We start from the raw sequence: 11,748 nt of genomic DNA, 5'->3' as shown, positions 1-11,748 counted from the left end.
GTGGTACCCGTAACCAATTTATAGCGTTTTCGCTTGTTATTGGCGGCGAGGGCGCTTGAACTACTGCTGGGGCTTGTAGTAGGTGAGTTTCGCTCACGCTTGAATATGCTAACCTGACCACTGCTCGAGGCTTTGCTGCAGTTGGTACTATTGAAATCTATAGCCTGCGAGAAATTTGTGAAAAAAGCGCCAGTGTAAGAACAATGATGACGGTTGCAGTTGTGTTACTTCACCTTTACGTTGGTGTCCAGTCGACTCATGAAATCCATTGCGCTCGGTACTTTACTACTTTGTGAGCGGCCTGCGGCTGTTTTGTAGTCATCTGGGGTCCAGCCTTCAATCGAATTGGTTTTCTCGACCTTCCTATTGGTTGTATATTTTTTTTTATTCTTAGAATGATAATTTGTTAAAAAAAAAATACTTATAATTAAATGTGACTTACATTGCCATTGACTGCGCTGTGGCAAATTTACTAAGCACTAATTTAGGGTCTGAGAAGTACCGACTCTGCACGATGCCAGCTTCTTCACATGTTTCGCTCACAAGCGTCTCTATGCTACGCTCTTTTGGTTTGGGTAACTATCAAATTAAAAATAATATTTCACAAAAATATATATATATATTTTTTTTATATAAAGTTATAATAACTTACAGTTTTATCAGCATTCCGGAAGAATTCGCGCAATTCTCGCACAATCGAACCGAAGGGCACGCTTCTGGGAGAGGCGCCTAAATAACCGCGAACCCATTTCGATAATTGGGACACCTGACTAGGCTGCTCAAAACGTACATCACACAACAGAATGGCGCCATAATCGTGCCGATGACGAATGACACGTCCAATTGCCTGATTCACAGCACGAGTAGCCTCTAAGCTGTACCATGCTTGGCCTGATAATAGCTATTACAAATTATGTTATTAGAGAACGCATATCATATTAAAAAGTAGGCGTACTTCGTTCTCTTTCGTGCGATTATCTTCCAAATAGCGTTTCTTTAAAATCACTTTTGGATCTTTGAGTGGTGGAAATGGAAGCCCCGTTATGATAACTGCACGGCCATTGCGATCTGCAAAATCGAGACCCTCGGATACTTTTCCACGGCATACTGCCATGAAACAAGCGCCCTTTGCATCACGTATGCTTTTGTAGAACTCCTCCATAGACGTAGTAAAGCTCTCCTTGTTTCGTGGTTCTACATAAATTGGTTTATGCCTACTCACCTCAGCCCAAAGACCGCTGGCCTGCCAAGCGTCTACGCACTGGTTGAGCAAAGGGTAGGAAGGGAAGAAAACGAGCAAACCATCCGGCACTATGCGTGACACATTGAGTACTGTTTGGCCCAATGAGCTCAGATACTTAGGATTGTCACTAAAATAGTCAGTGTCGAGCTTAGCAAAATTCTTTCTTCTGACATTGAATTTTTCTTACCGATTTGCAAAGTTCGATATGAGCTGCTCGCGGTCAGGTCCAGTACCAATGATTCTGACAAAAACTTGCGACTGACTAACAATGTGTGGATTTTCGAGGCTTTGTGCAATTGGTACCGCTAGTTCAGCTATTAATGGTTTCAACGGTGCAAGGGTGCCACTTGTCAAAATTATGCTGCGTACTTGTGTATTCAATAGTTGTTCCATGCTACAAAGCAAAAGAAATTTTATGTTTTAAGCTTTTTATTGCTATTTATACATATACAACATTATAAAAATATGTTTATCATGATATTATAATATACAATAACATATAAATATTATTATAATTATTGTATAATATATTATACAATATATGTATATGGATTTTTTATTATTTAACATACCCGAAACCAGGATTAAAGCACCAATAGTTAATAACTTTGGGTAATTTCGACGAAACCGTACTAGTACTAGGCGCCTTTGATAGCCAACCATCCTTATTAGAACCTTTATGCTGCTGTTTAATTTCTTCAATTTGTACATGAACTTTAAAACTTTTGTGGACTTTCGCTATAAGATCATCCTTCTTGATGAATACAACACTTAGTAAATTAGAAATCATTTCAAAAGAACCACCTTTACGGAAGGCACTACCTTGTGACTGAACAGTCATGTATTGAACGAGTCTTTCGAGTAAACTTATGGTGGCTGGCGCTATAACTGGTGTTATCTGTAAAAACAAGCATTCGATTTTTGTTTATCAATAAATATTTATAGGATACTGATATATAGCACTTACTTTCGCCGCTGCCAATATCTCAAACAGGAACGAAGGGGGGTATGTTGTTCCTTCTGCTTTGTTTTCAACAATAATATTATCAATCTCCTTCTCCAGATCCAACAACATTTCCTTAAGTAATGCTAAGTCCTCCAATTTAAAATCTTTTGGTTCATCACTGCTCATAAAATCCAATGCATTTTCATTCATCATTGATTTCATCACGTGCGTCACATCGTCGATTGCCAACGCTATGTCCGATGAGCGTATTTGCACTGATGCCGATTCTTCGCAAATTTTTTCAATATTGTGTGCCTCATCCAATATAACAATTGTATTGCTCAACTCCACTTTATTAGCTTTACGTGCTTTAGGGTCTAATAAATAGTTATACGGCATAAACGTGATATCCGCATCGCTGGTCAACTCTTTGGATACATAATATGGGCATACTTTGAGTTTTTGCCCCACTCGCACCAAATCTTCTATATCCATTACGGACGATTCTTTTAATTCAGCACTGTCTTTCTTTGACTCGACGCGATTATAGAATGTGCAAGTTCGCGTCTGTATGCGCAATTTACAAAGTTGCACCTTGTTGGAATTGCCTTGTTCGCGCATAACTTCTGGGTGAATGCACAGTTGATCCCGTGAGCCCAACACCACAGCGCGCATAAACGAGTACGAGGTACGCTTCAACTCCTGCATTGCTTGTGTTAATTGAGAATGCGTACGGGAGGCGTATATAATTTTTGGAACGCCCCAGTTAGCGTTTCTCGCCTGCATTGCATTGAATTCGTTCACTGCTTGCTGAGCTGCAGCGCCACCTCTTGCGTGGAGTTGCACTAATGATTGCATTTCGGATTTACGTGATAGCAGCCAAGCCAGAGATGCACATAAAAGGCTCAACGTTTTACCTGTCCCTGTTGGGGATTCCAATACTCCATTTGTGCCATCGCGCAAGCAAGTAATTACCTTTTCCATATACGCTGTCTGTACATCGTAGGGTTCGAAAGGGAAATGCACTGTTATCCCCGAGATTGTATACTCCGGCATTTCTAGCGATGATTCGACCACTTCGTAATGTTTTACTTATGTATATTTTCTGCGACTTTGCTTCAACTTCACTTTTCGTAAATTTTATTGCCGCCAAAAAATCCCCAGTCAGCTGATTTTGACAGTCCGACAATTCTTTTATGATTTTTTTTTTTTTAAATTATACAACACTGCGACAATTGTCAGCGAATAAGGAGTAAAAGCAAAAGCGAAACGTAAACAATTACCCAAAAATGCGGCTGATTGCTCAGCGGTTTTACAAAAGACGAATTGAACGTAAATATTTCATAAAAATGGCAAAATCAAATAAAATGTTTGCCGATAAAGCCTTTGAGCTAATTAAGGAGTTGGAACGTTCATCACAGACCATCCCACCTTTCGACGTAAGTGCTATGTACAAACAAATTACTAATTTTCCAATTCAAACGCATGTGTTTCTCAGGACGACGGTGTTCGGCAAGTCTTAGAAGAAATCAAAGCAATTTTCGAGGAAAACTGTGCACAAGCGTAAGTACTAAGATACAATAACTCAAATCTATTAATTTCTCATACAACTTTTAACTTAGCGCCAACTACTCAACCTCCGGCGATCGCACGCTGTGGCCACTGCTCAACTTTCGACATGCTGCACTACAAAGAAACAAGCGTTGCCTACTAACATATTTGTACCAACGTTTGCTCCGTATAAAAGCCCTTCGTTGGGAATTCGGTCCAATTATCCCAGCAGACATTAAAGCTTCACTATGCGAACCGGAAGTTAACTTCTTTAACACATACTCAAAGTCGCTGGCTTCCTACATGCGGTCCATTGGGGATGGACAGGGCATAGATTTGACAGGTGACCTGCGGCCACCTAAATCACTCTATATAGAAGTGCGCTGTGTTGAAGATTACGGTAAGTTTGAATTGGAAGATGGCGAAGTGATTTATTTGAAGAAGAATAGTCAGCACTATTTGCCGCGAGCCCAAGTGGAAACATTAGTGCGTCAAGGAATCTTACAACATATTGCATGAAATGTATTAAAATTAATATGTAAAAAAAAATTATTTGTAATTATTTTCTAAATATAGTTAATTTATGTACATATGTACATACATATCGAGCCCTAACCGCCAAAATAAAGTAAGCGACATTTTATTTTTCAAAATTTTCTTTTTGATGCAGAAATGAATTTAGATGATGTAGGAATATTTCTGCATAAAAGAAAATTTTGAAAAAAAATTTCGCTTACGTTATTTTGGCGGTTAGGGCTCGATATGTAAGTGCTGAACATTTTTAAAATTGGTGTTAAGTAGGGCTAGGACTGTGATTAAAACATATGTACTATATAGTAAGGTAAAGCCGTTCACTCAATTCGTCGGCCATGATTTTTTTTTAAAGTTTACCAACATTTTAAAATCATATAAAATTGAGATTAAAAAAAGAATTGTTCAAAGTTGTTGTTGTTTGAGATTGAAAATGAGAATGTGTGTGTAAGTTTGTGTGTAAAATTTTAAAATTAAATTGCTTGCAAACGTCAAGAATTTGAAAAATTCCTCTCAGCGGATCTACCTTCCTATTTTTTTTTATCATGGCTAGGACTATTCGGATATCCGTGTTGAGCGTTTGGAGATTTCAAAATAAATCTTTTACGACGCAACAACTAAAAAGCAGACTTAAAACATATTCGGAACACGTTTCCCACTAACTAAATTTTAAAACGAACGCATCAGTTTTATAGCTGTCAATTGATTGCACAATTGAAATTACCCAAGGCATATTAGTTCTGTTCGTCGAACAAAAAATTTGTACGAATTATCACGATTTATGCCCAAATCGCATTCGTGCAGACCAAAAAATTATCCATCACTCAACAACTGAGAGCGCAAAGTGACAGTTCTCCTAGAGAGAGAGTGCAAAATCTTTCTGGAAAAATTTTAGCCAGCAGAATTCGCAATCACGAAAAACATATGATTGTGGCACATGGTTGCATTTTTGTCTACGATAATTTGAATAAATAAGTTCGTTAAATTTAAAAATTTATAAACACGAACGATTTTTTTATGAAAAAAGGATGTAACAGGCTAACCTAATATTCACGGCTTGCGTTTTGGTACGCATGCCGTCGAATTTGTTTTTTTGCGTCACCCGAAATTGACTTGCATGCGTTTGCATTTGATTTCATTGAGCGAAACGTCAAATCAAAATGTCACGCAGAACAAAAATTGGAAATTGAGTTAGCTTCATACGCACGCCGTTCAATTTCGGTTGATCTCATACAAGTTGCATGTGCATGAGAAATTTTTGACAATAAATTGGCGGCGTGCGTGAATATTAGGTTAGCCTGTAAGTACTTATTGATATAATTAATTTAGTTATTTCCAATGATTTGAACTTTACTCGGCTGAAAATAATTGTATGCGCAATCGGAATGCAATTGCCACTAAAGTCGATTTAAGAAACCCGACAGCTAGCACGATAAATAAATTGAAATGTATGTTAAAGAAAGTCAGAACAACAAGAAATATACATGTGTATCCTGTTTTTGTCCAACTGAAAGAATTTTAAAAATTTATTAGGTTTGAAATGCAACCGTGGACACCAGCTGGCAGGGAAACTTGCCAATTCCGGCAAATTTGCGTTCGTGCAGAAATTTGCAAGTTTCTCAACATGAGGGAGAATTTGAGTTACTCTCAGATATTTTGAGTGTTGGATAATAATCTTGCTGAATCTTCGACGAACAAACCTATTAAATATGCCTTGAAATTACCTTTTGTTTTCATCTCTTCATTATCATGTCTTCATTTGACCAAAAGAAAGCAACCCTGCATCACCGAATATGAACACAAAGTGAAATCGAAAATTCTGCCAGAATGTGAACGGGCGATGAGCGACAGTTTGTTTCTTGCTTTTGGAAAGGAAGGTTGGTAGCACCGGTTGAAAAACGTAATCAAAGCTAAATACTCGGGACGGAACAAAAACAAAAAGCAGTGCTCGCTCGCGGTGGTAAAAATTTGTTGTAGTAAGCAAATAGCAAAGCAGAAGCGCACAAAGTGTGAAACGAAGAGAGAAGTAGAAGGAAGAAAGAAGAGGCGGCAGCACCACTTCACAACAACAATACACATTGCTTTTGGGGATTTGTTGGTGCTCCCGCAGTGGCGCTACTAGCTGGCTGTGCTCTCATCTGCTGTGCGTTGCACAGTGTGTGTATGTGTATATTTGGTTCATGCATGCAATACATTTGTTGTTGGATTGAATTATTCGTTCCATCGCACCACACGCCTTGTGCACAAATCAAATACCACTAGAACGCCTCTTTAGGAAACTGATGGTTGGAGAAGCTTTATTAAGCATAGCGTATGGAGTGTAGCTGGCAAGCAGAAGAAGGTGCCGCACAGCATTCTAGTGAATTGGGATTTCTCCCACTCAAAGGGATATATAAAGTAGCATAAAGTATAGTATTTGTGAAAACGTCCAACGAGTATATTCTCAATTTGCGACAATTGGAGCAAACGGATAGCAAGAAGGCAATGACAGTCACTGCGATTGTGACGACGAAGTCAAAACTGCATTGGCAAATACAACTGGTGAACATTGATTTATGCATTTAGACGTTATTCACAAAAAGTAAAATTTGAAACTAAAGGTGAGAAAATCATTTTTCACGTTGCCGATTCACCTTAGTGATACTAATAGCAGTTGGTTTGGATTTGTTGTTGCTTGCTTTATTTTACGGCAGTGGCAGCAGGAAAAACTATAATACTTATCAGTGCCAGCCGCGCTGTGCACCGTCTTCAACCACCCACCAATTGTGCATTATGTTTGGTCGCAAGTTCGGTGGGCCGTGTGCCGTGGGCCGCTCGCTCTTCGCTTGTATGTAACGATCGCAATTTTGTTTACAAATCTCGACTGCACGCTACCGCTTGCAAGTTTCTTAACGTCAAGGACGTTTGCCAAATTTGTGTTGGTGTGATTTTTTTAACGTTTAGTTAATAGTGCTGATTTAGCATTCGCTAATTGAACGCCGGAAAGCGAATTTGTGTCATAAAAAGTTATTCGAAGTAAAATTATCGTCTTACACATCTCTAGTGTCTTGTCAACGCTTTTAAGTCGACCTCTTTAATCACTTGCTACTTAAAGAATATGGTTAAAGTTAATATTCCTTGTTTTACCGCTTAATTAATTAGTAGATGTACTTTTTTAAATTGCCAGCCATCCCAGCTTGGGATTCTGTTTTAGGTGAATTTTATCCTTTTTTCTTTCGTGAGTCTGTTCTTGTCAAATGTCAAAGTTTCGGCCGTTTATCGGTCGTCTCGCTTTCGCGCACGTGAGAATTTCTCCTCCGCTTTGTTGGCGCGAAAACGTTGCCATATGGTTTTAGTAAAGTTAATTGATCGCATGCATGAAGGGACAAAAATAATTTCAAAGACTGTATTAAAACCTACGCAACTAAACATACATATGTATATCGCACGTTTAATAATAGTTGTGTTTGTTTACAAATTATCCAGTAACTTGCCAGCAAAACTCTCCAGTAACTTAATTTCTGAGAATTCGCTCTCATAGAAAAAATATCCACAAAAGTACGCGAACGCAAATCCAGCAATAATTTGCAAGTTTCATGTACAGCTGATAAATTACTTGTTTATTCGCAGCAAATTCTTAATAAAACAATAGGGCTGTGCAGGATGTTGTGGAAATGGTCTTGGAATTGCATTTGGAAATACATATTTTGCTTGCCGCCATGGCAACCGTGTGCATTTTCTAGTTCCAAGAGCTCCAAGAGTTCCACAAGCTCCTGAGCAGCCCTAAATTATATATAATATTTAAATAGGTTTATTTTGTCAATTTCTACAATAAAAACCCATAAACAGTTTCCTTATTAGTTTAAATTGCATCCAGCAATATGCGATCAGATGTTTTTCGTACTAGCAAATTGTTACCAGTAAAAATCCAGTAAAAACGTGCAACTTCAGCTGTCATTTTCGCTGTCTCAATTTCCCCTACTTTGGAAGTTTTTGCGTTTAAAAAATTACCCATATGCAAAAATTTCAATTTTCGACTTGGCAAGTTTTGCCGAATTTTATTAAAAACAAATATTTCATTGAAGCTGACAACTCTACTGTTATTAGCATTTCTCTTCGTTTTAATATTTACTCTCTCTCTCTCTCTTAATTGGGGGGAGGAAATAGAAACATTTTTGAATTTGTGTCATAGCCAACAAATAGCAAGCGGAAAGCAAGGCGTACAAGAACACCAAGATAAAGCGACGTCGTATCATGCCAGTGTTAATAAAGCACATACACCTGTAACCGAATTTGTTGAATGTAAACGTTTAAATGATAAATTTAATTCATTATCATCCAGAAACAAACGAGCTCAAGTTAACGTAGAGTTAGTTGAGCAACAAAACGATAAACATATTCACTATTTGAATTTCAAACAAAGAGCAAGCAGCGCCAACATCATCTTTACTTTACCTCCAACGCTCCCTTTATATTTGACGCCGCGGATGTGGGCCCGTCTTCTACATGCCGATATTCCATGTTTAGCCATTACTCAGGTAGAGAGTTGTACGTGTTGTGCTCTGAATGAAAGAAAGTTTCCTGCATTGCAATGAAATGGTCGAGTCTGTGAGTCTGTTTGCTTGTTATGCACCTCTTTTGCTCACCTATTAATCTTTTGTTTCTTTCATTTAGCTCTGCTAGTTGTGGCAAGCTCTACATTCTACATACTTTCGACGTTCTACGTTGGCTCCAATAGAAAATATTGGGTACGCATACATATGGATGCGTGTATTGTTGTTGTGGGGGTGCAGCGGCACCAATCGGTTGTCAGTAAAAATATAATTTGGGGGAAGCACATTTCAGAGAGCCTGTTAAGTTTTAGTTATACAATATCTTACATTGTTTTTTGAATTTCCATCAAAAGTATGCAATCAACAGGCGCTTAGGCAGTGGTTCATAGATACATTAATTATTTTGAAGTAGAACGTATACAAATTTACATCCATACATACATACATATAAGAGCTTAAACTTCTAAACAATAGAACATATATGTGTACATAAATATCGCACACCATTTTTAAAATAGGCACAACTCAAAAATCAGAGCCGATGTAGTAAAGATTCAAATTTCAAACAGGCTTAACAGTAGTTTTCTAGTTAGAAAATAAAATCATGAAGAAAAAATAAATTGCATTAATTGCAAAAAAATCCTACGAATTGATATTTATGCTTTAAAAATCTACCAAAAATTTTTGAGAGTTGTGCCCCTTTTGATATTTGACAAACAAACGATCTCCAGCACATAAATAAACACTTACTTATTGAACTTATTAGATCATCATATTCAGTAAAACCATAAAAAAAGGTTGTTTGAATATTGACTGCTACTACTCATTACCTAACCCACTAAAACCGTATTTGATGAGCCTGTAACAGCAATTTTAATTAAATTTATTTGCTATAAGGTTAAACATATTTATAGATGACCATGTACAGTAAACATAGAGTAGCGGCCACACTGATTAATCGTTTTAAAACTCCGCTGCGTCTAATAAGAAAATAAATTTTTGAATATTTTTATATACTTCAACGAAACTCACAAAGATCAGACTTGCAAACTTTGTGCAAAACTTAAGAAACCGTAAATTTTAATTAAAATTCTGACATTTGTATTGCATATTTTAGGATGAATTTGGGAAAGCAGTGTTGAAGTTTATTTAATTTCGGTAAAAAAGCGCAATTTTGAATTAGCTAAAATTTAGCATTGTTTTTTGATTTTTTCCTTGAATATGTTGCTAATTTTGTTCCAAACAAAAACAAATTCGAGCATACATATATTATATGGAAGAAATTAAGCAAAGCTTTCACGAAAAAAAGTGCCAGAAATCAACGATCTTAGCTTCGCCATATTGCTTTATTTACCAAAATTCGATAAACTACAAAAATGTATAGCGAAATTTATCCTAAATATGTACTAAATGTCAAAAATTTATCGAATTTGCAGAAGTTTCTTAAATTTTGCACGAAGCTTTAAATTCAGATATATTTATATAGGTTTTGTTGAAGGGTGAACTATATTTTATAAAAAAAAAAACGCAATAAAATATTTACTTAGATCCAGCGAAGTTTTAAAGCGATTAATTGGCGTCCAGCATTCGGTGCCCGCTACTGTATGTATATGTAAATCATTGTTTGGTGTTGACTATTATAATTATTATTAGTGCATCAAATGCTTTGTCCCGCGAAAGAAAAAAAAAATTACTTTGTTTTAATTTTAGATTGCAAATTAAGAGTAAATTCTTTTATATTAAATCGTCCATGAAAATAAAAATAATCTCACTCACTCCATTGTATCTGCGTACACCCTTGTTTTTTTTTAATATTCACAGCGTTTTGCAAGCTATAATTCTTTTGTTATTCTTTTTTTACAAAAATATGGTTGTGGTGTAGAGCATCTACACAAAACCATATAAATCAAAGTTTGAAACTGTTTACAAAATTAAGGAAACTTGAACGAATTTTCATCAAAACTTTAAACTTTTTTCTCAGATTTTCTAAAAAATTTTTTAATGCAGTTTTATAGCTCATTCAATTTTAGTATAGTAATGTACAAGTTTGAAGTGGCTAAAAATCGCGTTAATTTTTAATATTTTTTTTTTGCTGACAGCTCTACGTATTTTCTTCCATATAAAAAAAATCGGTAATATGGAGAAAAATGCCTGGAGCCATCAGCAAAAAACTTAGCTACAGTTTTATACAAAAATTGAAATGGCTATAAAACTGCATAACAGAAAATGTACGCAGATTAATGGAGTGAGCTTACATTTGTATGTATGTAAGTATGTACATTAGGCTGGTACAAAAAAAAAAAATTAAAGTCGGAATTCTAATGCTCTCACCCCCTAGGATTGTTCTATACCGAGAAACATTTCGTAAAAATGGTATAGAATTCTTGAAAATCAATATATGTACATATGTACATATACATAGAGAAATTTAAAATCCAATGATTGCACCAAAGGAAAATATGTATTGGTAATAAATGTTTAACATTCTTAACTACTGTTACACTTTTGCTCCTTAGTGTACATGCGTATGTATATACAATGTGTGCATAACATACTGCAAATAGAGATTTTCAAGATTATTTAATATTTCGTTTTTTTTTAGCGAAATTCATATGAAATATTTAAGCTGTAATTTTTATAATCTCCATATGTAAATTTTCCTTTTACTTCTTTCCCTTTATTTCACTACCTTCTGTAATCCCATATTGATCGCTTAATATTTTCTATATGTTTCTTCCACATTATTTTTCAGATAATATACTGCGATAATTTTTTCCTGATATCGATGCAGATGTAGTAATTCAACAAGTGCATTATTTTTTCAAAAGCAAAAAAAAACCGTATTTAGAATATACCAAAAATCACTGAACAACTAAAGAGAAAGCTAATAAAAAACAGAGCTCATCGCCGAGGACCAAAGAGGATTTTCCACGGTTTCTGTACGG

The 11,748-nt window shown here is 36.0% G+C and overlaps 2 protein-coding genes and 1 long non-coding RNA gene across 4 annotated transcripts; 2 read left to right on the top strand and 1 right to left on the bottom strand.

The window, feature by feature from the left end:
• Positions 1-92: 92 nt before the first annotated feature.
• On the bottom strand, positions 93-3,280 carry Rtel1 (Regulator of telomere elongation helicase 1). The gene is made up of 7 exons (XM_017628524.1): positions 2,211-3,280; positions 1,816-2,141; positions 1,431-1,637; positions 956-1,370; positions 653-901; positions 443-579; positions 93-363 (listed from the first exon to the last, which is right to left on the bottom strand). Exons 1-7 carry the CDS (start codon positions 3,243-3,245, stop codon positions 225-227), a joined length of 2,508 nt encoding a protein of 835 aa, XP_017484013.1. The 5' UTR covers positions 3,246-3,280; the 3' UTR covers positions 93-224.
• Positions 3,281-3,509: 229 nt separating this feature from the next.
• Positions 3,510-4,341, top strand: LOC108372761 (DNA replication complex GINS protein PSF1-like). The gene is made up of 3 exons (XM_017628528.1): positions 3,510-3,628; positions 3,688-3,752; positions 3,812-4,341. Exons 1-3 carry the CDS (start codon positions 3,539-3,541, stop codon positions 4,257-4,259), a joined length of 603 nt encoding a protein of 200 aa, XP_017484017.1. The 5' UTR covers positions 3,510-3,538; the 3' UTR covers positions 4,260-4,341.
• Positions 4,342-6,105: 1,764 nt separating this feature from the next.
• LOC108372763 (uncharacterized) lies at positions 6,106-11,698 on the top strand. Of its 2 annotated transcripts, XR_001848888.1 has the most exons (4): positions 6,106-6,871; positions 8,593-8,858; positions 8,925-8,998; positions 11,556-11,698. It is a non-coding gene; the product is annotated as an uncharacterized LOC108372763 (long non-coding RNA). The 2 variants fall into 2 exon arrangements; XR_001848889.1 differs by lacking the exons at positions 8,593-8,858; positions 8,925-8,998 and having other exon boundaries at positions 6,108-6,871.
• The last annotated feature ends 50 nt before the right edge of the window (positions 11,699-11,748 follow it).

This window comes from Rhagoletis zephyria, unplaced genomic scaffold (genome assembly GCF_001687245.7).
Source record: "Rhagoletis zephyria isolate East Lansing unplaced genomic scaffold, Rhagoletis_zephyria_1.1 Rzeph_scaffold_06011, whole genome shotgun sequence".
NCBI lineage: Eukaryota > Metazoa > Arthropoda > Insecta > Diptera > Tephritidae > Rhagoletis > Rhagoletis zephyria.
The sequence above is the reverse complement of the archived record's forward strand: the minus strand, read 5'-3'. Positions and strand labels throughout refer to the sequence as shown.

Excerpts from the sequence above, each read along its gene's own strand:
- Rtel1 (XM_017628524.1), bottom strand. The coding sequence starts at position 3,245 with ATGCCGGAGTATACAATCTCGGGGATAACAGTGCATTTCCCTTTCGAA. Across the intron at positions 1,371-1,430 it reads ATATCGAACTTTGCAAATCG|TGACAATCCTAAGTATCTGA; the intron begins GTAAGAAAAATT and ends TGACTATTTTAG. Across the intron at positions 902-955 it reads ATCGCACGAAAGAGAACGAA|CTATTATCAGGCCAAGCATG; the intron begins GTACGCCTACTT and ends AATTTGTAATAG.
- LOC108372761 (XM_017628528.1), top strand. The coding sequence starts at position 3,539 with ATGGCAAAATCAAATAAAATGTTTGCCGATAAAGCCTTTGAGCTAATT. Across the intron at positions 3,629-3,687 it reads AGACCATCCCACCTTTCGAC|GACGACGGTGTTCGGCAAGT; the intron begins GTAAGTGCTATG and ends TGTGTTTCTCAG. Across the intron at positions 3,753-3,811 it reads GAGGAAAACTGTGCACAAGC|CGCCAACTACTCAACCTCCG; the intron begins GTAAGTACTAAG and ends CTTTTAACTTAG.